The 26204-nt window shown below is 33.7% G+C and overlaps 1 protein-coding gene and 2 long non-coding RNA genes across 3 annotated transcripts in view; all 3 read left to right on the top strand.

Annotated features, from left to right (window-relative positions):
• Nucleotides 1–6: 6 nt before the first annotated feature.
• On the top strand, nt 7–482 carry LOC142230529 (uncharacterized). Its single transcript, XR_012720725.1, has 2 exons — nt 7–255; nt 310–482. It is a non-coding gene; the product is annotated as an uncharacterized LOC142230529 (long non-coding RNA).
• Nucleotides 483–20996: 20514 nt separating this feature from the next.
• Nucleotides 20997–21802, top strand: LOC142230303 (uncharacterized). Its single transcript, XR_012720639.1, has 2 exons — nt 20997–21524; nt 21592–21802. It is a non-coding gene; the product is annotated as an uncharacterized LOC142230303 (long non-coding RNA).
• A 573-nt stretch (nt 21803–22375) lies between these two features.
• Nucleotides 22376–26204, top strand: part of LOC142232372 (ATP-binding cassette sub-family B member 10, mitochondrial) — a 115537-nt gene continuing 111708 nt past the window's right edge. Inside the window, exon 1 of the mRNA XM_075303158.1 lies at nt 22376–22734. Within this exon, the coding sequence (XP_075159273.1) occupies nt 22464–22734 (271 nt within the window). The 5' untranslated portion in view covers nt 22376–22463. The remainder of the gene's footprint in view (nt 22735–26204) is intronic.

The raw sequence follows: 26204 nt of genomic DNA, 5'->3' as shown, positions 1-26204 counted from the left end.
TATAGAAGCAAAAAAAAACAAAATAAACATCAGTCGAGGAAGGCTAACAAAATTTTAGTTTTTATTAAAAGCACAAAGCCAGTTATTTTTACGTAACCCGTGAAGGAAAAATAATTGGGATAAATTTATATGAATTGTTGTTGATGGCTCTGCAAAAAAAATTGCTTAAGCGGCCGGCATATCGTTGCTTTTATGTTTCGCTGATGGTCACATATCTATTTTGTTGTTGGTGTCAACAAGTAATGGAACAAAAGGGTAAGTTGAGAAATCATAGATAAAAAAAACGTTAAAAATACTCTCCTTTTTCAGAATTTATAGCATTGGAACTGAACAATATAAAAAAGGGTTGTGGAAAATTCAAACAGAACAAAAAGGTCGATGTCAACTAGTATGGATACATCTGTATGGTGATGTTTGTTTATAATGAGTTTGTGAAATGCGAATGTTGTCATGAAAACAATAAAAGGATCATATCTTTTGGATTTATATCTGTGAAATATATGGGCCAATCACCATTGTTGTTGTTGCTGTTTGTATCAACAATCCTATTTGAAAATGGAACATGTGTGTGGTTCTGTCCAAATACGTTATGCTTTGAGGAAATTTGCTATGACATTAATTACCTGAATACATTATTGCCAGACAAATAACATGAGCAATGGAAAACAGAATGATGTGGAATATTTGTGGATGAGGTGATAATGTGTGAATAGCTGTTTGACAAAGATAAGTATAAATAAATCTATTTGGAAATTTCTGTTACTTCATTTTTCTAATACCTTCTTTTTCTCATTTCAGGTACATTTATATATACCGATTCTAATATATTTCTTTTCCCTTTCATTTTCAGGAAATGGTTACTGGTATATTTATGCAAATAATCGGAATATTTCGTACCTGGCGCTTATTGTCAACTAAAGGCCGGTATGCACCTCTAGCGAAAATTTTCATTCCCATAAGAAATGCATTGCTATTTATGCTAACGAAATTTTCGGTAGCGTTCAATTTCGTAAGCTGGTAATATAATATAAATATTAGAAAAATATAATATTTAAAAATTTAGTTTATATTGTCTTATTTCATAAATCTTGTCATCCAAAAAAATTATAATTTACATAAATTATTAAAAATATTCAAACTTATTGACAATTTATTTATATATATATATATATATATATATATATATATATATATATATATATATATATATATATATATATATATATATATATATATATATATATATATATATATATATATATATATATATATATATATATATATATATATATATATATATATATATATATATATATATATATATATATATTTATATATTTCGAGATATCGATCTTCGAAAATTTAAATATTTTAGCACTTAAGAAAAATGGCAGCAATTTTTCCAAAACTTTATGGTGCATTCTAAAGGGAAAATATTAAGGAAAAAATTTGCTAAAAATGCTTAGTTTTCGACATATCGATCGCTGAAAATTCAAATATTTTACCACTTTTTCGAAAAATGGTTGCATTTTTTCCAAAACTTGAGACAAAAAATGCATATTGAGTATATATGGTGCATTCTAAAGAGAAAATATTAAGTAAAAATGTTGCTAAAAATGCTTAGTTTTCGAGATATTGATCGTTGAAAATCCACATAATTTACCACTTTTTCGAAAAATGGTTGCATTTTTTAAAAAATTTGAGACAAAACATGCATATTGGGTATAACTGGTGAATTCTAAAGAGAAAATATTAAGTAAAAATTTTGCTAAAAATGCTTAGTTTTTGAGATATCGATCGTTGAAATTTCAAATATTTTAGCACTTTCGAAGAATGGTTGCACTTTTTATTAAACTTGAGACAAAACATGTATATTGGGTATAACTGGTGCATTCTAAAGAGAAAATATTAAGTAAAAATTTTGCCAAAAATGTTTAGTTTTCGAGATATCGATCGTTGAAAATTCAACTATTTTTCCACTTTTTCGAAAAATGGTTGCATTTTTTACAAAATTTAAGACGAAACATGCATACATGGAATAACTAGTGCATTCTAAAGAGAAAATATTAAGTAAAAATTTTGATAAAAGTGTTTAGCTTTCGATATATCGATCGTTGAAAATTTAAATATTTTAGCTCTTACGAAACTTGAAACAAAACTTGGGACAAAACATGCATATTGGGTATATATGGTGCATTCTAAAGAGAAAATATTAACTTAAAATGTTGCTAAAAATGCTTAGTTTTCGAGATATCGATCGTTGAAAATTCAAATATTTTACCACTTTTTCGAAAAATGGTTGCACTTTTTATAAAACTTGAGACAAAACATGTATATTGGGTATAACTGGTGCATTCTAAAGAGAAAATATTAAGTAAAAATTTTGCCAAAAATGTTTAGTTTTCGAGATATCGATCGTTGAAAATTCAACTATTTTTCCACTTTTTCGAAAAATGGTTGCATTTTTTACAAAATTTAAGACGAAACATGCATACTTGGAATAACTAGTGCATTCTAAAGAGAAAATATTAAGTAAAAATTTTGCTAAAAGTGTTTAGCTTTCGATATATCGATCGTTGAAAATTTAAATTTTTTTTAGCTCTTACGAAACTTGAAACAAAACTTGGGACAAAACATGCATATTGGGTATATATGGTGCATTCTAAAGAGAAAATATTAAGTTAAAATGTCGCTAAAAATGTTTAGTTTTCGAGATAGCGATCGTTGAAAATTCAAATATTTTACCACTTTTTCGAAAAATGGTTGCATTTTTTAAAACATTTGAGACAAAACATACATATTGGGTATAACTGGTGCATTCTAAAGAGAAAATATTAAGTAAAAATTTTGCTAAAAATGCTTAGTTTTTGAGATATCGATCGTTGAAATTTCAAATATTTTACCACTTTTTCGAAAAATGGTTGCATTTTTGAAAAAATTTGAGACAAAACATGCATATTGGGTATAACTGGTGCATTCTAAAGAGAAAATATTAAGCAAAAATTTTGACAAAAATGCTTAATTCTCGAGATATCGACTGTTGAAAATTCAAATATTTTACCACTTTTTCGAAAAATGGTTGCATTTTTTACAAAATTTAAGACGAAACATGCATATTGGGAATAACTGGTGCATTCTAAAGAGAAAATATTAAGTAAAAATTTTGCTCAAAATGCTTAGTTTTCGAGATATCAATCATTGAAAATTTAAATATTTTAGCACTTAAGAAAAATGGCTGCATTTTTTCAAAAACTGGAGACAAAAAATGCATATTGAGTATATATGGTGCATTCTAAAGAGAAAATATTAAGTAAAAATTTTGTTAAAAATGCTTAGTTTTCGAGATATCGATCGCAGAAAATTTAAATATTTTAGCACTTTCGAAGAATGGTTGCACTTTTTTACAAAACTTGAGACAAAATATGCATATTGGATATAAATGGTGCATTCTAAAGTAAAAATTTTGCCAAAAATGTTTAGTTTCCAGATATCGATCGTTGAAAATTCAACTATTTTTCCACTTTTTCGAAAAATGGTTGCATTTTTTACAAAATTTAAGACGAAACATGCATACTTGGAATAACTAGTGCATTCTAAAGAGAAAATATTAAGTAAAAATTTTGCTAAAAGTGTTTAGCTTTCGAGATATCGATCGTTGAAAATTTAAATATTTTAGCTCTTACGAAACTTGAAACAAAACTTGGGACAAAACATGCATATTGGTTATATATGGTGCATTCTAAAGAGAAAATATTAAGTAAAAATGATGCTAAAAATGCTTAGTTTTCGAGATATCGATCGTTGAGAATTCAAATATTTTACCACTTTCTCGAGAAATGGTTGCATTTTTACAAAATTTACTTGGAATAATTTTAAAATTTTACTTGGAATAACTGGTGCATTCTAAAGAGAAAATATTAAGTAAAAATTTTGCTAAAAATGCTTAGTTTTCGAAGTATCGATCGTTGAAAATTCAAATATTTTACCACTTTTTCGAAAAATGGTTGCATCTTTTAAAAAAAAATTGAGACAAAACGTGCGTATTGGGTATAACTGGTGCATTCTAAAGAGAAAATATTAAGTGAAAATTTTGCCAAAAATGTTTAGTTTTCGAGATATCGATCGTTGAAAATTCAAATATTTTACCCCTTTTTCGAAAAATTGTGGCATTTTTACAGAATTTAAGAAGAAACATATATATGTGGAATAACGGGTGCATTCTAAAAAGAAAATATTAAGTAAAAATTTTGCTAAAAATGCTTAGTTTTTAAGATATCGATCGTTGAAAATTCAAATATTTCACCACTTTTTCGAAAAATGGTTGCATTTTTTAAAAAATTTGAGACAAAACATGCATATTGGGTATAACTGATGCATTCTAAAGAGATAATATTAAGTAAAAATTTTGCTAAAAATGCTTAGTTTTTGAGATATCGATCGTTGAAAATTCAAATATTTTACCGCATTTTCGAAAAATGGTTGCATTTTTTAGAAAACGTGAGACAAAACATACATACTGGTTATATATGGTGCATTCTAAATAGAAAATATTAAGTAGAAATTTTGCTAAAAATGCTTAGTTTTCGAGATATCGATCGCTGAAATTTTAAATATTTTAGCACTTGCGAAGAATGGTTGCACTTTTTTTACTTGAGACAAAAGATGCATATTGGGTATGAATGGTGCATTCTAAACAGAAAATATTAAGTAAAAATTTTGCTAAAAATGCTCAGTTTTCGAGATATTGATCGTTGAAAATTTAAATATTTTACCGCTTTTTCGAAAAATGGCTGCATTTTTTTAAAACTTGAAACAAAACTTGAGACAAAATATGTATATTGGGTATATATGGTGCATTATAAATAGAAAAAATTAAGTAAAAATTTTGCTAAAAATGCTTAGTTTTCGAGATATCGATCGCTGAAAATTGAAATATTTTAGCACTTGCGAAGAATGGTTGCACTTTTTTACAAAACTTTAAACAAAACATGCATATTGGGTATAACTGGTGCATTCTAAAGAGAAAATATTAAGTAAAAATTTTGCCAAAAATGTTTAGTTTTTGAGATATCGATCGTTGAAAATTCAAATATTTTACCGCTTTTTCGAAAAATGATTGCATTTTTTACAAAACTTGAGACAAAACATGCATATTGGGTATACATGGTGCATTCTAAAGAGAAAATATTAAGCAAAAATTTTGCTAAAAATGCTTAGTTTTTGAGATATCGATCATTGAAATTGCAAATATTTTACCACTTTTTAGAAAAATGGTTGCATTTTTTTAAAAATTTGAGACAAAACATGCATATTGGGTATAACTGGTGCATTCTAAAGAGAAAATATTAAGCAAAAATTTTGCTAAAAAATGCTTAATTCTCGAGATATCGACTGTTGAAAATTCAAATATTTTACCACTTTTTCGAAAAATGGTTGCATTTTTTACAAAATTTAATCCAAAAACATGCATATTGGGAATAACTCGTGCATTCTAAAGAGAAAATATTAAGTAAAAATTTTGGTAAAAGTGCTTTATTCTCGATATATCGATTGTTGAAAATTCACATATTTTACCACTTTTTCGAAAAATGGTTGCATTTTTTCCAAAATTTAAGACGACACATGCATATTGGGAATAACTGGTGTATTCTAAAGAGAAAATATTAAGTAAACATTTTGCTAAAAATTTTTAGTTTTCGAGATATCGATCGTTGAAAGTTTAAATATTTTAACATTTAAGAAAAATGGCAGCATTTTTTCCAAAACTTGAAACAAAACTTGAGACAAAACATGCATATTGGGTATATATGGTGCATTCTAAAGAGAAAAAATTAAGTAAAAATATTGCTAAAAATGCTTAGTTTTCGAGATATCTATCGTTGAAAATTCAAATATTTTAGCACTTTCGAAGAATGTTTGCACTTTGTTACAAAACTTGAGACAAAGCATACATATTGGGTATATATGGTGCATTATAAAGAGAAAATATTAAGAAAAAATTTTGCTGAAAATGCTTATTTTACGAGATATCGATCGCTGAAAATTTAAATATTTTAGCACTTGCGAAGAATGGTTGCATTTTTTTACAAAACTTGAGACAAAAGATGCATATTGGGTATAAATGGTGCATTCTAAAGAGAAAATATTAAGTAAAAATTTTGCTAAAAATGCTTAGTTTTTGAGATATCGATCATTGAAATTGCAAATATTTTACCACTTTTTAGAAAAATGGTTTCATTTTTTAAAAAATTTGAGACAAAACATGCATATTGGGTATAACTGGTGCATTCTAAAGAGAAAATATTAAGCAAAAATTTTGCTAAAAAATGCTTAATTCTCGAGATATCGACTGTTGAAAATTCAAATATTTTACCACTTTTTCGAAAAATGGTTGCATTTTTTACAAAATTTAATCCAAAAACATGCATATTGGGAATAACTGGTGCATTCTAAAGAGAAAATATTAAGTAAAAATTTTGGTAAAAGTGCTTTATTCTCGAGATATCGATTGTTGAAAATTCACATATTTTACCACTTTTTCGAAAAATGGTTGCATTTTTTCCAAAATTTAAGACGACACATGCATATTGGGAATAACTGGTGTATTCTAAAGAGAAAATATTAAGTAAACATTTTGCTAAAAATGTTTAGTTTTCGAGATATCGATCGTTGAAAGTTTAAATATTTTAACACTTAAGAAAAATGGCAGCATTTTTTCCAAAACTTGAAACAAAACTTGAGACAAAACATGCATATTGGGTATATATGGTGCATTCTAAAGAGAAAAAATTAAGTAATAATATTGCTAAAAATGCTTAGTTTTCGAGATATCTATCGTTGAAAATTCAAATATTTTAGCACTTTCGAAGAATGTTTGCACTTTGTTACAAAACTTGAGACAAAGCATACATATTGGGTATATATGGTGCATTATAAAGAGAAAATATTAAGAAAAAAATTTGCTAAAAATGCTTAGTTTACGAGATATCGATCGCTGAAAATTTAAATATTTTAGCATTTGCGAAGAATGGTTGCACTTTTTACAAAACTTGAGACAAAAGATGCATATTGGGTATAAATGGAGCATTCTAAACAGAAAATATTAAGTAAAAATTTTGCTAAAAATGCTTAGTTTTCGAGATATTGATCGTTGAAAATTTAAATATTTTACCGTTGTTTCGAAAAATGGCTGCATTTTTTACAAAGTTTTAGACTAAATATGCAAATATTAAGTAAAAATTTTGTTAAAAATGCTTAGTTTTCGACATATCAATCGCTGAAAATTTAAATATTTTAGCACTTTCGAAGAATGGTTGCACTTTTTTACAAAATTTGAAGATTCAAATATTTTACCACTTTTTCGAAAAATGGATGCTTTTGTTACAAAATTTAGGATAAAACATGCATATTAAGAATAAATGGTGTATATTTTTACAAAACTTGAGTGAGAACATGCATATTGGGTATATATGGTGTTTTCTAAAGTGAAAATGTTAAGTACAAAGTTGGCCCAAAATGCTTAGTTTTCGAGATTTCGATCGTTGAAAATTCAAACATTTTACCATTTTGTTGAAAATTGCTGCATTTTTTACAAATTTTAAGACTAAACATGCATATTGGGAATAAATGGTGTAGTTTAAAAAGAAAATATTTAGTAAAAATTTTGCTAAAAATGATTAGTTTTCGAGATATCGATTATTGAAAATTTAAATATTTGACCACTTTTTCGAAAAATGGCTGCATTTTTCCAAATTTAAGACAAATGCATATTGGGAATAAGTGGTGTTTTCTAACGAGAAAATATTAAGCAAAACTTTTACCAAAAAGTGCTTAGTTTTCGAGATATCGATTGTTGAAAATTCAAATATTTTATCATTGTTTCGAAAAGTGGCTTCATTTTTTACAAAAGTTAAGACCAATTGTGCACATTTTTTAGTGCCCAGAATAACAAACAAAAACTGAACAGTAAAAAGCCGTGAGCTAAGCTAATTTGATGAATATTTTCGTTTTTAATTATTTTGCGCAGAGGTTTAATGGATGGTGACGAATGGTGGTATTGTATTGTTAAGTTGGCATTATCGCGCTAAAATAGCAATGTTTTCAGGGTTACTTTTCTTTAATAATTTATTTTAATGAAAGTAAACATCTTCAATTCTTACTTTGGGTCACTCCCCACCATGCTATAAGAAAATTAGCTAAAAACTTCTAATGTTATTCTGCTTTTACAGAATTATTTTTGCTTTTAGCGGCAAAACTCGAATCTTTAGGAATAAAGCATTACTTATTCCTTTTTACTGTTTTATTTCTTTTTTTAGTCTTGGTACTAGGTTTGGGTTGGCCACCTAAGTATGGTGCCGACGGAAAATTATTGTATTTTCGAAAAAACAATCTTATTTAATGATTGTTCAAATTTTGGCGCAATATATGCTTTTTCAATTAAAATTTCTTTATTTGTCCTGAATTATATGTCCTTTATATTGTGTAAGTTGCCTGTTCAAAGTTTTACTTTAATCTGTCAGACACATTTTTTCCGTTGTTAATATCCCAATGGACAAAATAAAAATGAACCACATTTTCATGTATCGTTGATGCACAATTTGTTATTAGAAATGTTTGAACACTGCCACATTTCAGCCAAATATTGGTTTTTATGACAAAGAAAACACACACGGAAGCCAAAGCCGAATGGACGACGCGTTCAAATTCCGTTAAGATCTGGCAACCTTTAATTTATGTATACAAACCGTTCTGTTTGAGGACATGTCCCAGAAGTAAACGGTACGTAGATGACGGACCCCAAATAAAACGATATATAGTTAAATGGATATACCTTAGTATTACGTGGTCATATGGGTAAAAAATCGGGATATATAGGGTAGGGGGAATGGTACGAAGCTATGTATGTAAAAAAAGTTTAAACTTTTTTGTGTCCCCAAACAATGCGATTGACATATATATATATATATATATATATATATATATATATATATATATATATATATATATATATATATATATATATATATATATATATATATATATATATATATATATATATATATATATATATATATATATATATATATATATATATATATATATATATATATATATATATATATTGCCAACAATCATATCACTAACAAAAATATTCTTTCTTATTGACTAATGTTGTCAATAAATTTTAATATTTTTGAACAATTGTTAAAATTTAAAATAAATAAAAAGATGTAGATAAATTTGTTTACAATTCTTTTTTGATGATTTATTTATGAAATTGAGATAAAAAAAGAGCATAAAAACTAAATAATCATTGCTAAGATCTACTTTATTGTTAAAAAAAAAATATTTTTGTTTTATATTAAAATTGTTAAAAGATTATTAGTTATCAATTTAAGAATATTATATATGGAAAGAAACTTCAACTATTAATAAATATTATGATTCGTGTTTAAAAGTAATTTAAATATGCGTTAAATATTTCAAACCAGGCTGAAAAAGTAACGGCCATGTAATGTAAAAAAAAGGCAATTCGAATTTTGGGGTATTTTTAAACATGGCAGTAAGAATACCACGGATGACAAAATATGTCATATGGGGCGGGCGGCCAGGGAGAAGAACAACATCTCTTTTCTCCCACAAAAATGATGTAGATTAAGTCAGATTAGGACAAAATAAACAGGCAAGCCTTTAAGACAAAAATGTCTTAAAGAACATGACAATAACCCAGTTCTGAAGATTCAACATCCCATCCCTGCACCACCTGGTAGAGTGAGCAACACACGCATCTATACATAATAGTAATTTCTCTCATGGGGAGATTATAAGAAAACACCAGGGCTGTCTAAGCATAATTGCTATTTTAGACTTTTCGCCACTCCCAGCTCTGGTGCAACAGAACAACCGGTACATTCAAATAAATTTAAATGTGCAACCAATAAAGCGGAAAGAACCACCCCATCCGACGAGCTAAGCCGCAGCCTTGACCACCGTACCGGATCCGCTTAGCATTGGACAAGAATTTGGCCGTTACGCCAAATTCAAAATCCTTGCGCAGCAGGTTGTCACATCTGCTATTCCTTTGTATAGTTTCGGAACAAAAATATGGTCCGTGTTTGATTTATAAACCCGCACAAATAGTTTTTAATAAATAAATTATTTCTTAATTCACATTGCAAATGGCGCCGTGCTATAAACGTCAGATTTTCAACACGAAAAAACAAAGTATCACAAATGGAAAAAATTTCGCAAATTTTTCGCATTTTTTGGTTTTGTATGGAGTTTCAACGCGAAAACCGAACAGAGTACCGGCCTTTAGATTTATATATTTCTTTAATTTTCAACCAGAATTTGTCGCCGTAACGTGTTGTGTCGCAGGGTTTATCCGACCGTATAAGGTGCCCTTTATGTTCATTGTCTCGCTATCTAGAACTTTCTATGGGGCGTTATTGTACAGGTGATATGGCACACATACTTTTGGGCTTTTTCTCATCTTGGCTAGTGCATTCTACCATCTAGTAGATGTCGTGCAGGCATAAGGGATTATGGTCATATTACCGATAATTATAACAGTAAAACAAAAGGTGTTACTTTTACAATGAACGATTGGAAAACTAAGAACACAAAAGATGAAAGTACTAGAAAATAATGAAATGACTCTAACAAGTTATGACGTAATTTTATCGTTACAATTTGAAATTTAAATTAACGGAAACTAATTTAAATAAACTTAAATCTAGAAATATCAAATTCGTAACAATATAAATTTTCCTAGTTTGAACAACGCTTTGTGGAGTACTATTTTGTTCAATTTTCGCACGAAGTAGTTTATTCATCCTATAAATCAATTTATTCTTTTAAGGCCGGTATGCACCTCTAGCGAAATTTTCGGTAGTAAAAATTTATTTAAGTCTACAACAAAAAAACAGGGCTGTGTACACAAATTGTAAAGCAGCTAATCGCTTTTAAAAATTGTTAATATATGTTCCAAATATTTCTCAAATAAATTGTTTATTATTTACAGACCTTTTAAAACTCTTACGCACACAATGATTGTAATAAATTAAATGTTTGCTGCCAAAATATGCTTTTGACAACCCTGTTATTTTCATTAGAGGTGCGTACCAGCTTACGAAATTGAACGCTACCGAAAATTTCGTTAGCATAAATAGCAATGCATTTCTTATGGGAATGAAATTTTTCGCTAGAGGTGCATACCGGCCTTTATGTGCAATTAATTTTTAATGAAAACAAAAATATATGTAACGAGCTCTTTAAGTGCAACTACCTTAGTGCTTTACATATTATCAGTTATTCCGGACGGAATGTCGGTGTTTGTAAAAAATCCTACAGTGTGTCGGATCGATACGACTTGTCGTCGATGACTAAATAATCGGTAAATGTGTTATCGATCCCATAGGTTAGGTTAGGTTAAAGTGGCAGCCCGATTAAGATTCAGGCTCACTTAGACTATTCAGTCCATTGTGATACCACATTAACTAAAAGTACCTATTACATATGGGCACTTCTAGTCTTAACCGCTGAACCTCTTGATTATTTTTCTTTGTTGAACCAACCAGATTGTTCCAAAAATATTAGCAGACTGCTTAAGTTAACGTTTTCCAGATCCGCCAGTAATCTGAAGCTATATTTTCCTAAAAGTTGCTTGCGCTTTACACAAAATGCAGGACACTCACACAAGAGGTGTTTAATTGATTCTTTTTCTCCGCATCATGACAGCTCATACAATAGTCATTATACTTCGCGCCAATAGTTTTTGCAAAATCTCCTATCAGGCAGCGACCCGTTATAGCAGATATCAGGAGTGATATCTGACGTCTCGAGAACATTAGCATATCTAGTGTGCGGTTTAAGTTGAAATGGGGCCATATTTGCTTGGTGTCGTTACAACCCTTGCAATTCTTCCATCGAACATTTGCCATCATAACAGCCTTCTCACGCAGCACGAGCTTGCAGGTAGCTAGGGGCATACCAACAAATTCTAGTTCCCCTGGAATATGTAAGGTAGTCCCTAGCCTTGCCAACTCATCCGCTTCGCAGTTCCCCGGTATGTTCCTATGGCCAGGCACCCATATTAGGTGAATATTGTACTGCTCAGCCATCTCATTGAGAGATTTGCGGCAATCGATGGCCGTTTTCGAGTTGAGGAACACAGAGTCCAAGGATTTTATTGCAGGTTGACTGTCTGAGTATATATTAATGCCCACATTTTTTGGAACATTACTTCTCAGCCAATTCGCCACCTCTCTTATTGCTAATATTTCAGCCTGAAAAACTCTACAGTGATCAGGTAATCTTTTCGCTATTCGAAGTTCCAGATCTTTAGAATATACTCCGAAACCCACTTGGCCATCCAATTTGGAGCCATCAGTGTAGAAATCTATATATCTTTTATTTCCCGGGGTCCGTGTACACCACGCCTCACTGTTGGGAATTAGAGTCTCAAACTTTTTGTCGAAAAGTGGACTCGCCAAAGTGTAATCCACTACGTTAGGCACATCTGGCATTATTTTGAGGACCGAACTGTGACCGTAACTTTTTTCCGACCACAGCGATAGCTTGTGCAACCGCACAGCCGTTGTTGCAGCTGACTGTTTGGTCAAAATGTCTAAAGGCAATAGATGCAGTATGACATTAAGGGAGTTTGTTCCTGTCTTGCTGAATGCACCTGAGATACACAAGCACGCCATACGCTGAACTTTATATAAACCTGTCGGTTGCTGAAGTGCCGGCCACCAGACTACCACACCATATAGCATTATAGGTCTAACCACTGCCGTGTATAGCCAATGTACAATTTTTGGTTTCAGTCCCCACTTTTTCCCTATTGCCTTTTTGCACGAGTATAAAGCTACCGTTGCTTTCCTCGCCCGTTCTTCAATATTAAGCTTAAAGTTCGGCTTCCTGTCCAAAATAACGCCAAGCTATTTTGCACACTCCCTAAAGGGAATTTCAATACGCCCTAAGGAAATGGGCCTAACTGTGGGAGTTTTGCGATCTTTGCAGTACATGACTATTTCTGTCTTTGCAGGATTTACCCCAAGACCATTATCTTTCGCCCATTTCTCAGTCATCCGGAGGGCTCTCTGTATAATATCTCTAATTGTTGATGGGAATTTTCCCCTGACTGCTAGCGCCACATCATCTGCGTATGCCTCCACTTGTATCCTTTCTTTTTCTAGGGAAACCAGAAGGTCGTTTATAGCAACATTCCAAAGAAGAGGTGATAGAACTCCTCCTTGAGGAGTGCCTCTGTTCACATACTTTTGTATGTTTGCTTGTCCTAGTGTGGCTGAAATACGTCTCTTCATTAGCAGTTCGTCTAACAACCTGAGTATACATGGATCAACATTCAGAGTTGTCAGTCCATTTAATATCGAGCTCGGATGGACATTATTGAACGCCCCTTCGATGTCTAGAAACGCCACGATTGTGTATTCTTTGACAGATAGTGAGCTTTCAATAAAGCTGACTAGTTCATGTAGTGCGGTCTCAGTAGACCTGCCCTTCGAGTATGCATGCTGTCGTTTCGAGAACAAACTTGAATCGATGCTAGTTCTAAGATAAATATCTATCATCCTCTCCAGAGTCTTAAGTAGGAATGAGGATAAGCTGATTGGTCGGAAATCCTTCGCCCTCGAGTGAGAGGCTTTTCCCGCTTTAGGTATGAAAACTACTTTTGTTTCCCTCCACTTTCCTGGGATATATGATAAGTTGATACATCCTTTATATATCACCGACAACCAGGGGATAATTTTGTCAGTTACAGCTTGTAACTCCGCCGGAGTAATTCCATCAGGTCCAGGGGATTTGAATGGTCCAAAGCTATTTAGCGCCCATCTTATTCTAGTTTCCGATACAATTTCCTCGACAGGAAACGACCGCTGAGCAACTGTGGCACCGCCAGTACATGGTTCAACCGTCTGATTTCCAGGAAAATGTGTGTCCAATAGTACCTCCAGCGTCTCCTCACTGGTCGTTGTCCAATTGCCCTCCGATGTTTTAATGAAACCTGGAGCGGAGTTGGTGGATGCTAGAACCTTCCGTAGTCTGGAAGCCTCGGACGTATTCTCAATACTGCTGCAGTAAGCATTCCAAGAGTTATGCTGAGCCTTTCTCAGTTCTCGCTTGTATCCTCTCAGATTCTTCTTGTAAGCGTCCCAGTCCTCAGGGGCTCTGGTGGACTTTGCCTTGTTAAAGAGCTTCCTGCAGGATTTCCTCATATTACTTAATTCCGTAGACCACCATGGTGGTCGATGTTTCCCCCTTGGCTTTCCTCTAGGGCATGCAGCTTTCAGTGAGATGTTGAAGGCCTTAGTAATCCGCCCCACTGCGTGTTCGATATCTTGCACATTTCTCATATTTGTCTCTGTTATTTCCGGTATCATCATATTGAACGATTCCCTATAGCTATTCCAGTCAGCTTTCCTAACATTTGGCGGAAATATGATCTTGGTGATATGAACATCAAATTTGAAACTGATGTAGCGATGATCTGAGAAGCTGTGTTCACTTAAAACCAGGGATCCGGAGCGGTCCATTTTTTTCGCTCCGCTCCGCTCCCGCTCCGGAGAAAAAAAAACCGCTCCGCTCCGAGAAAAAAAAAATCGCTCCGCTCCGCTCCGCTCCTCTTCGAGAAAATTATAGTACAAACATTGTATTATTTGTTCAATTGAGTTTTATTTTATTTAGAAAAATCGGTCGGTACATATATGGGATCTATAGCTAAATCTGAACCGATTTCGATGATTTTTTGCACATATAGTTAGTGCTATAGAAGATTACATTTCGCCAACTTTGAGTAAGATGGGTTGATAAATAAGGGTTTTATGACCTAATTTGACAAAATCGGGCGATACGTATATATGGGACCTATATCTAAATCTGAACCGATTTCGATGAAATTTTCAGACTTAAAGGGTGATACAGAAGATTATTTTGTGCTAAATTTGACGACGATCGGTTAGTAAAAAAAGTGCAACGTGACCCCATTTGTCGAAATCGGGCAATACATATATATGGGAGTTATATCTAAATTTGATCCGATTTCTTCCAAATTCAATAACGTTCGTCCTTGTGCCCAAAAAAACTCCCTGTACCAAATTTCATCAAAATCGGTTAATAATTGCGACCGCAATCCTGTGAACAACAAATACATGGACAGACGGACGGACGGACGCCAAGCGCTAGATCGACTCAGGAGGTTATTCTGAGTCGATCGGTATATATTTTATGGGGTCTAAAATCAATATTTCTTTTAGGCACATTTTTTGGCAGATCAAACTTGTTATACCCTAACCACTTTGTGGTTTAGGGTATAATGACTTTAAAACAATGTGTTGAAATATTTTATTAATTTTGAAGATTTTTTCAGAAATATTAAATTCATTTTGACTTCATTAAAGGAAGCATTCTAGGAAGCATATGCTAATTTTTCATTTTTTTAGATTTTTTTCGTCAGTTGTTATCAAAATCCTTTAAAAACGAGTTAACGAGTTATTTTTTTCCATATTAAGACTCGACTTCCAGTAGAAATTATGCTATGTTTCAAGTAAAAAGCGTCTTTAAAATAAAGTGTTGAAAAACATGTCTTATTTTTTAACGATTTTTTGCTTTGAGGCAAGATGCAAAAAGGAAACAAATTTAAAGACAATTTTATTATTTTTAAAGAATTTTTCTTAATTATTAAAGTCACGTTGACCTTACCTCAAAAATTTTATCTTTCATGTTATGATACACATTTTTAAGTAAAATCACTTAATTATAAGGACATTACAACTTCATTCAAAAGTTTATTGCCTTTTGGACAAGAAAACAAGTATATACAGCACTAAATTCGGCCGGGCCGAACCTTAAATACCCACCACCATGAACCAAATATTAGGGTTTCCTTTGAAATTTTAGGAGGGCTTGAGGACTTGAGGACACTTCCCGAAGATAAATTTAAAGATTTCACCTATGAGGACTATATCAGATTCTGGATTTATAAGAACCATTTTTGTTTGAGTTTTAGAGGAATCATTAACATCTCTTGTAAGTGTGCAAGAAAATTATAAAATAACGTCTTGATTTGAAATCTTAAATATGTAGAAGTAAAATCTGGAAATTTTACATTGAGTTTCAAGCAATTCAAGTGAAGTCGGTCTATATGGAGGCATTACCAAATGGACCGAGCCTAAAATACCAGAATATTTACAATTTCAGGCAAATCAGATAAAAATTACGGTTTCTAGAAACCCAAGGAGTTAAATCGGGAGATCGTTCTTATGGGGGCTATACTAAAACATGGACCGCTACTCCCTATTTTCGGCACACCTCTTTATGACCCGAAAATACCTCTAGATTTGCAATTTCAGGCAATTAGGATAAAAACTTCGGATTCTAGAAGCCCAAGAAGTAAAATCGGGAAATCGGTCTATATGGGGGCTATACCAAAATATGGACCGATACTCACCATTTTCAGCACACCTCTTTATGGTCCGAAAATACCCCTAGATTTCCAATTTCAGACAAATTGGATAAAAAATACGGTTTCTATAAGCCCAAGACCCCAAATCGGGAGGTCGTTTTATATGGGGACCATACCAAAACATGGACCGATACTCACAATTTTTGGCACACGTATTTGTGGTCCTACAATACCTCTAGATTTCCCATTTCAGGTAAATTGAATAAAAACTGCGGTTTCTATAAGCCCAAGAATTAAAATCGGGAGATCGGTCTCTATGGGGGCTATACCAAAATATGGACCGATACTTACAATTTTTGGCACACGTATTTGTGGTCCTACAATACCTCTAGATTTCCAATTTCAGGTAAATTGAATAAAAACTGCGGTTTCAATAAGCCCAAGAAGTAAAATCGGGGGATCGGTCTATATGGGGGCTATACCAAAACATGGACCGATACTCACCATTTTTGGCACACCTCTTTACGGTCATAAAATACCTCCAGATTTCAAATTTCAGGCAAATTGGATAAAAAATACGATTTCTATAAGCCCAAGACCCCAAATCGGGAGGTCGGCTTATATGGGGACTATATCAAAACCTGGACCGATATAACCCATCTTCGAACTTGACCTGCCTGCAGACAAAAGACGAAGTTGTGCAAAATTTCAGCAGACAGACAGACGGACATCGTTATATCGTCTTAGAATTTCTCCCTGATCATAAATGTATATATATATTATATATAGTCGGAAATCGATATTTTGATGTGTTACAAACGGAATGACAAACTTATTATACCCCCGTCACCATTCTATGGTGATGGGTATAAAAAACTTTATTTTAGAGAAATGCGTCTTCCATGTTAAGCAAAATTTGCATTCTTATTCTAAGGACATGGAATCTTTGACTTCACGACAATATTTTTTCAGTGTAGAAAACTAAAAAATTAAATATAAATAAGATCGTTTAATTGCATTTATTTGACGTTCATTACAAACATCTTTGTAGTAATACGGGATGAAATTGATCGAAAGTACTGTTGTTACTTTTACAACACATACTAGATATATATTTTGACATTTGCCGTTTTTGAAAACAATTACTAAAAAACACGTTGTGTTTTCCCCAATGTACGTACGTACAAACATACATATCGTACATTTTAAACGTTTACTCACACTACGCTAAGTACTAGCTAAATTTGAAATTACCTACACAGTGTAATTTCAAAGTTACACATTTCATTCAAGTAATATTTTATTCGGAGCGGAGCGGTTTTTCATTTGGAGACCGCTCCGCTCCCGCTCCGCTCCGGATTTTAGAAATGTCGCTCCCGCTCCGGCAAAAAAGGGCTTGCTCCGCTCCGCTCCACGGATCCCTGCTTAAAACCTGCCACTCAGATATCATTTCATTCAGTTCTTGCGAGGCCAAGGTGATGTCCAAAACCTCTTGCCTGTTTTTAGTGACAAAGGTTGGGACATCTCCCTTGTTGCAAACTACCAGATTAGTACGCAAAATAAACTCTATTAGCGACTCTCCCCTTGCATTAGTATCACTACTTCCCCATATACTATGATGTGCATTCGCATCGCATCCCATAATAAGTTTCGTCTTTGTTTTCAGTGACTCCTCCACTAAGGTCTTAACGGCATATGGAGGCATCTCCCTGTCATGTCCCATGTAGACCGAAGATACCCAATATTTGCATTTGTCTATTTCTAAACTTGCAACGACAGTGTCTGTATTGCACATTGAAGGAAGCAGAAACAAATTGAGCTCGTTTTTAGCAATTATACAGGCTCGATTTACATCATTACCAGTATACTGCAATAGTTTGAACCCCGGAGTACTTAAATCACATATTTTGTTTTTATAAACATATGGTTCTTGAATAAGAACTATATCTATGTCCCCTTTCATCAGGAGAACTTTTAAGGCAGCACATGCAGCTTACAATGATGAAGATTTATCTGGAGGATCCGTAGGACCATCGAGATTTTCAACAACCGTCACATCAGCCGCTTCAATCGAGTCATCAAGAATGTCCTCTTCAGAGATATCGGTGACTCTCGCAATAACCATAGGCTCAACTTTGGTGAGTTCTGAGGCAGTAGAAGCCTCCTCACGCATACGGTATCTATCCATGTCTTCAAATGTCTTGGTATCCCCCTCGACTTCGCAAGAGGATCCGCTTACTTCTGATTCAGACAGAGGCTTGTCCATTTTTGAATCCTTTAGCTGATCGTTTTTATACACCTTCATTTGGATATAATGAAAGCCATAACATACACGGCCCTGGGACTTTGCTAGATGTGGCAAAGACTGAGTGTTCAATATAAACACTGCATGCCGTCTTGGCCCATCCACTTCATCCAAACGGCCAACCTTCCAATCAGCTGTTGGAAGATCTGGATTGCATTGTTTCAGTCTATTTAAAATAGATTCAGGGTCAGGAGGGTTTGCAGGTATCCACGCATGTGCTCTTGGTCTAGCCGGTATGTCTTTCTTCTCGACTAACTCTAGAGCAGCTCCTTCCCAAACTTCACCAATTAGTATCAGAGCAGCTTTAAAACATTCTATAGACCTCTGGTCCTCAAATGCGACTAGCTTAAATCGTCCTTGATACCAACCAGCCTCTTGGTGTCGAGGATCTGGACCGGGAAACTTTTCCAGCACCTGTGAGTAGACGCCAGACAAAGCATTCTCAATTTCCCCCCATTTTTGCTTTGGAACCATACCGTCCAATGCTCCTTTATTTATGATAGCCATCACAAGGCTGTATTTAGCAACTGAGGCAAACGATCGTTGATCCCTTTTGGAGGATGGCAGCTCATCCGGTGATCGTTCCCTTTTTCCAGCCTCAAGAATTCCTTGAGCCCATTTTAAGGAATCGCTTTGTTTAGCCGACAACGTGCTTGGGTCGACTGATCCTAATTTCTTTAGGATAAACAAAGCATTTCTGCGTTCTTTGAATCTCTTTCGTGAGGGATTACCTCCTTTTGATGCCGTTACCTTGGAAAAGGTCCGACTTGTCAAATTGTCGCCACCTGTCGACCCGTCTACAGGTCGACTAATTGGGCCTAACTCTTGGTCATTGCCCAATTTTATAACTTCAGTCGATACCCGTCCACTGGGCCCTGAAGTTAGCAACCCAGTGGATGTCTTTGAATTTCTCTGCATGGTGGCCTAATATCCCACCACACTTGAAATTCGTAGTAGGTACTTATTACGATTATTTTATCCGCTATTAAAAAACACGTCCGTTCCGTTCGACGGTTGAATTGAAATCGATCCCATAAACATGCAGCAGTATCGATTATTCCTTCGGATTTAACTTATATTGTGCACAATATATGGGATATGTTCGACACGAGCACTGTCGTCCGGAATAACTGATAATCTGTAAAGCACATAAATCGCATAAAGGACACTTTATACGGTCGGATAGACCCTACGACACAACACGTTGCGGCGACAAATCCGCTAGTATAAAGTCATGTTCGCGTGTTGCGGGGACGTATTGGCATAAAATCAAAACAACTTTAATTTTTTTCGGTTGTAAGGCACAAATCTTCACGTGTAAAGGCCGGTACTATGTTCATTCTTGCGAAAAATGTTTATGGAAACCATTATTTCGCACATAGAAAACGGAGTTTTTTTAGGTAGCTTGGAGCGCTATTTTACAGGGAGCGATATTGGATTAAGTTGGTGATGTTGCTTGTTTTTACAAAATAACATTTTATTTTTCCTTGGGCAATTGATCTGCTATTCCTTTGATCCTTTGTATAGTTTCGGAACAAAAATATAGTCCGTGCTTGATTTATAAACCCGCACAAATAGTTTTTAATAAATAAATTATTTCTTAATTCACATTGCAAATGGCGCCGTGCTATAAACGTCAGTTTTTCAACTCGAAAAAACAAAGTATCACAAATGGAAAAAATTTCGCAAATTTTTCGCATTTTTTGGTTTTGTATGGAGTTTCAACGCGAAAACCGAACAGAGTACCGGCCTTAAGGGGATGTTCGCCAAACATTAGCAAAAACGGATTTATTTTCATAATTAGAACAAGCATTTCTGCAATGAAATTAATGATGATTTGTTATATTTAATTAGTTGTTTATTTATTTTTTATTATTGGTAATCACCCCTTGTATTACCAGCAATCGGTATAGGCCGCGAGCAAGTCTACTTCCTCTTTTGTTTTGCTACGAAGAAGACTCAATAAAGAAGAAGGTGAATTGAAATTGAATTGAACGAATAGGCGAACCTCTGTCGTAGTGTTTATCCGACCGTCTAAGGTCCGCTTAAAGGCCTGGTTATGCATCCAAAAACGGAACGTAAGCGTAGCGTGGCGTATCAGCTGTTTGTTTTTGCTATACGACAGCCCATACAAACGATTACCCAACTTTTCGACAACGTAGACGTGTCGTATGATTCAGAAAAAAACAAAAGTTGGCGTGTCGTTGTCGTATCAGCTGATCGAAAAAAAACTAGCGTCATCAATTGAAAGAAGTGGGAAAAAGTTATTTATTGAAAATAAAGTTAATTAAAACTGGTCTGTGTTCGTTTAAAATTGATGAAGAGAAGTTAATATTATGCGTGCAATCGCATGAATGTATTTATAATAAATTCTGTGCAGAATACCGACTTTGAAAATTGAAAACTTCTTTACTCATACGAGTATGTTTGAAGAAATGTTCACCATCATGTAGTTTCATATTCTGGAACACCTTTTTATGGTAACCACTTATATTCCAATCTCTATTGATTGGGCGAACAGACCACCTCCCTGCCAGCATTTCAAAGTTCCATTTCATCCTCATCGCTACCACAGACTCGTAAATGTCACCACAACCATCGCGAACTGTGATGGGGGAAGCATATCAAAAAGTACAAAATGTACATGAAAGTATTTTGCCATCACTACTGTTAGAAGAGCCATTTTATTTTTTGTGAAACGCCAAGCGCAACCAGCTTGTTATATTTTATTTAAATAAAAACGAAAATAAAGTTCTGAAAACATAGATATTACGCTTAAAATTGTGAAAGGTATATGGTGAACAATTTTCGACTTTCCAAATAGAATAAAGTGATCGTTTTTCAAATATTTTTCCAGGCACGCTGTCTCCATCGAAAATAAACAAACTGGCTGATAGACGCTGCAATATGTAACTTGCTACTTAAAACTCAACATCATTGTTTTATTAATGCAAAAAATTATGTTAAATGTGATGAGATAAACCGAAAAATGTTATATTTATAAGAAATTATAAATGTTTAATCAAATCAATAAACATCTACACAATCGTGTTTTACTTGACCACAATGATTCTTCTACAATTATCTTAAAATGCACTTTTTCTGATAGTTTGCAGGGGTTCTTATTGGCGTCCTTCGAAATCGATCTAAATAGGTACCTAATAATTGCACTGATGAGAAACTTTTTCGTAGTAACTTGGCGTGGTACAACTTCTCAATAGTGACGGCGCTTTTCCGACGAGTTTTTGATGTCGTATATGATTGTTTTCGACGTAGTGGGGATACTCAGAAGCGCCCCCAAATTCGAAAAATGTTGGCAGGGCTTCTTTTTCGACGAGTTTTACATTTTTTATTTTTTTCTATATAGTCTCCACAAGTTTAAAAGACTTAGATTCACTTCTATATCACTCCAGTTCATTTTGAATTTTAAGAAAATCAACCTTTTGCGCCTCTTTTTGATAGTTTGTTTATAAGCTATCTGATCATATGCTACGTTTTTTCAATTAGGCTAATCGCCAAAAAATCATACGTTGCCGTTACGCTACGGCTACGCTACATTTTTAGATGCATAACTAGGCCTTAAGGGTGGTGGTTGTATGTTGGTATGCAGTCGGCACCCATTTTGAACGGCGTCAATTTTTAACGTTGGCGGTCCTTTGGATTTTTCAATTAGGTGCACGTAACTTTTAGATATTCTAACACAGTCAATTTTTACATTTACCGATTGCGATGCTGCTGCTGTGTTTAAAACGTGTCAGTTTAATAAAACCAATGACAATGTTTACTAAAAATCTTCACTGGAAAAACGCTTCCACGATAAGAAATAATGGAAATCCAAAACCGCTTTTAGAACCACCAAAATACCAAAAGCAGTATATATGGTGTGTACGCTTTAAAGGAGGAAATTCTGTGACAACAACTGCTCAAGGGATGAAAATAAAAAAAGGAGATATTATTCGTTTGATGGGACTTGCTAAATCAGAGAAATTGGTACTGGCGGGTATGTGGAGTGAACATGTTTTTTTCTTCCATCCAAATCCAACATTTTTGCCGTCGGTCGAAATGTTGTCACCTCCCAGATGACAACATTTTTGCCAAAATAAAAATTCGTAGTGGCAACGCTGAGCTGCCTGTTCATGTTCGCCTCGAGGCAGTAAGTTCGTTTCTCCGTACCCATCTTCGTGCAAAATAATCTTCCGCGAAAACGTAGTACCTTTCCCAATTCCCATCCCAGTGTCGCATTTGGCAGGTATGTGGTATGTAGTATGTGACAGGGCCTTAGTACTAAGTTCGTTTCCGCGAAAACGTGCTGACGAATCCTTCCATAATATTGGTCGTACCAGTTTATATGTTTTGTTTTTTGGATTTTTCGATTTTTAGTATGAATCACCAAAAGCAGTATATATGGTGTGTACGCTTTAAAGGAGGAAATTGATGAAAATAAAAAAGAGATTATTCATTTGATGGGACTTGCTAAATCAGAGATTGGTACTGGCGGGTATGTGGAGCAGAGAATGAAGCCGCCGAGTCGCGCCGCCGATTTTAGCCGTCGCCGACCCGTTTTTAGCAGTCGACGCCGCCGCCGAATATGTCGACTCATCTCGACTCAAATTTAGCCGCCAATTAATCTAAAATATTGATTTATATCAGAAAAATTTAATAATATTTGTTATAGTTTTTGCCAAAATTTTGAACTTTCCACCTTCATTCAATTAGTATCAAGTTGCCATAATAGTTTTATAAAAATTTAGCTCAAAAAATTTGAATGAAATGTAAATTTGATTGTAAGATTGGTTGAACAACTAATCTCATTACAATTCGGAAAACTTCAAATTGATTTTATAATAGATAATTTTGCGCCGCCGAATAGACAATTTTTTATCGGCTTAGCCGTCAAGCCGCCGCCGCCGGAAGCAAAAATTTAGTGTCAGCCGCCGCCGACAAAAATGGGTCGGCTTCATTCTCTGATGTGGAGTGAACATGTTTTTTTCTTCCATGCTGTTTAATAAGAGAGTGAATTTGAGGATCTGAAACACACAGTGGGTAAATAATGTAATCCGAGTTTCCCCAATTTATTGTTCCGTTGGGTGCATGTACGCCTGCCTGACACCCAAAAAATTAATTGATACCATCAACTTTTTAATCAAACTCGGAAGACTTAAGTCAGTTAAAACCAAGGCGAATGGAAACGTTTTTAATTTTTAATTAAAACTGATTGATACTATAATTTTTGTGACATTTCAATAAAAAAATTAATATGCAATTAATTTCGTAATTGTATGTAATTGTATGTGGAATTTTATTCATGCATAAATCTGTCACATATATATGATCTCAAATATAATGGTTTATATAAAGGGTGATTCTTTTGAGGTTAGGATTTTCATGCATTAGTATTTGACAGATCACGTGGGATTTCAGACATGGTGTCAAAGAGAAAGATGCTCAGTATGCTTTGACATTTCATCATGAATAGACTTACGATCTGCCACAACGTCGAATTTTCAGTGAATGGGCCCTAGAAAAGTTGGCAGAAAATCCGCTTTTTTATCGACAAATTTTGTTCAGCGATGAGGCTCATTTCTGGTTGAATGGCTACGTAAATAAGCAAAATTGCCGCATTTGGAGTGAAGAGCAACCAGAAGCCGTTCAAGAACTGCCCACGCATCCCGAAAAATGCACTGTTTGGTGTGGTTTGTACGCTGGTGGAATCATTGGACCGTATTTTTTCAAAGATGCTGTTGGACGCAACGTTACGGTGAATGGCGATCGCTATCGTTCGATGCTAACAAACTTTTTGTTGCCAAAAATGGAAGAACTGAACTTGGTTGACATGTGGTTTCAACAAGATGGCGCTACATGCCACACAGCTCGCGATTCTATGGCCATTTTGAGGGAAAACTTCGGAGAACAATTCATCTCAAGAAATGGACCGGTAAGTTGGCCACCAAGATCATGCGATTTGACGCCTTTAGACAATTTTTTGTGGGGCTACGTCAAGTCTAAAGTCTACAGAAATAAGCCAGCAACTATTCCAGCTTTGGAAGACAACATTTCCGAAGAAATTCGGGCTATTCCGGCCGAAATGCTCGAAAAAGTTGCCCAAAATTGGACTTTCCGAATGGACCACCTAAGACGCAGCCGCGGTCAACATTTAAATGAAATTATCTTCAAAAAGTAAATGTCATGGACCAATCTTACGTTTCAAATAAAGAACCAATGAGATTTTGCAAATTTTATGCGTTTTTTTTAAAAAAAAGTTATCAAGCTCTTAACAAATCACCCTTTATTATAAGTATAGTATAGTAATAAACTATCATTTTTGACATCAGGTTATATACTAAGGTTAAAAACTTCCACGATCAGACATTTTGTTATTCTATTGTGCCTTCATTTAAGAAGTTTATTTCAGTGCAATCGAAAGTTTAGGACAGTTCCATCTCATCTTTTTATGACTTGCTAAGTCTACTAGACCATCGAAATGCGGGTTCATAACTCAGGAGGATACACCTTCCTTTAAAAGAAATGTGAATAATCTGAACTACGAACCACCTTTATGTAACAAAATATATATTATTATATGACAACATATTAAAATAGTACAATACAATTTCAAAATAAAATGAAAACTGTTACACACATTATTTTAATAAAATAATTTATATTTTCCTCCCCCGTATAAATTTCTTGAACCCACTCAAGTTAAAACTAGCTTTTTCCTAACTAATTTACAGGAGACTTCTAGTTATCTCAATACTTATGCAGTTGTTAGTTAGTTATAGTTTATAGTTTGTTCAAACTTACTTTTGCTCGATAAGTAATGAGTTTAGTTTACACACACTCACACACTTCAACATGTGCGTAGCACCCACAATAACAGCGTTGGCTTTGCTAACAACAGTACTTACCCAGCAAAAACTAGGTAACCACATCTCATTACAATTGACATTACCAGGAGTAAAGCTGTCATTACACGTTGCATTACATTGCGGCGAGTTATAATGACTAACTTGTAATGACAAAAATAAATACTTCTCGGTAATTTTCGAATTGTTATTCTCAAATTTTTAGGCAGTTGTAGTTAATATAAGTATTCACATAATCGAGCACAAAAGAATATGTAATGTAACGGTAATTCTGAAGATTTTTCCGTTAAGATTTTTTTATCACAAATATTTCATAATACTTGTGTTTAATGACATTGTCATATTATGTTTTAAATAAATGCTTTCTTATACCTCATGGTATAATGCGCTTAAACTAAATTTCATGCGCTTAAACTAAATTTCAAATGCCATTTGCCTTATAAAAAAGAGACTTAAAATCCACTTTTAGTAGATTTCGAACCTTATGTGAATTGGCTATTGGATATATTATAACGTAATTCACGAATCCAACTCCCTTAAACCTACATTTATTTCTATTTTAAGTGTGACATTAATTTGATCGGCGATAGAAATCAATATATTC

The sequence above is a fragment of the Haematobia irritans genome, chromosome 3 (assembly GCF_050003625.1).
Source record: "Haematobia irritans isolate KBUSLIRL chromosome 3, ASM5000362v1, whole genome shotgun sequence".
NCBI lineage: Eukaryota > Metazoa > Arthropoda > Insecta > Diptera > Muscidae > Haematobia > Haematobia irritans.
This window is presented reverse-complemented; position numbering and strand designations above follow the sequence as displayed.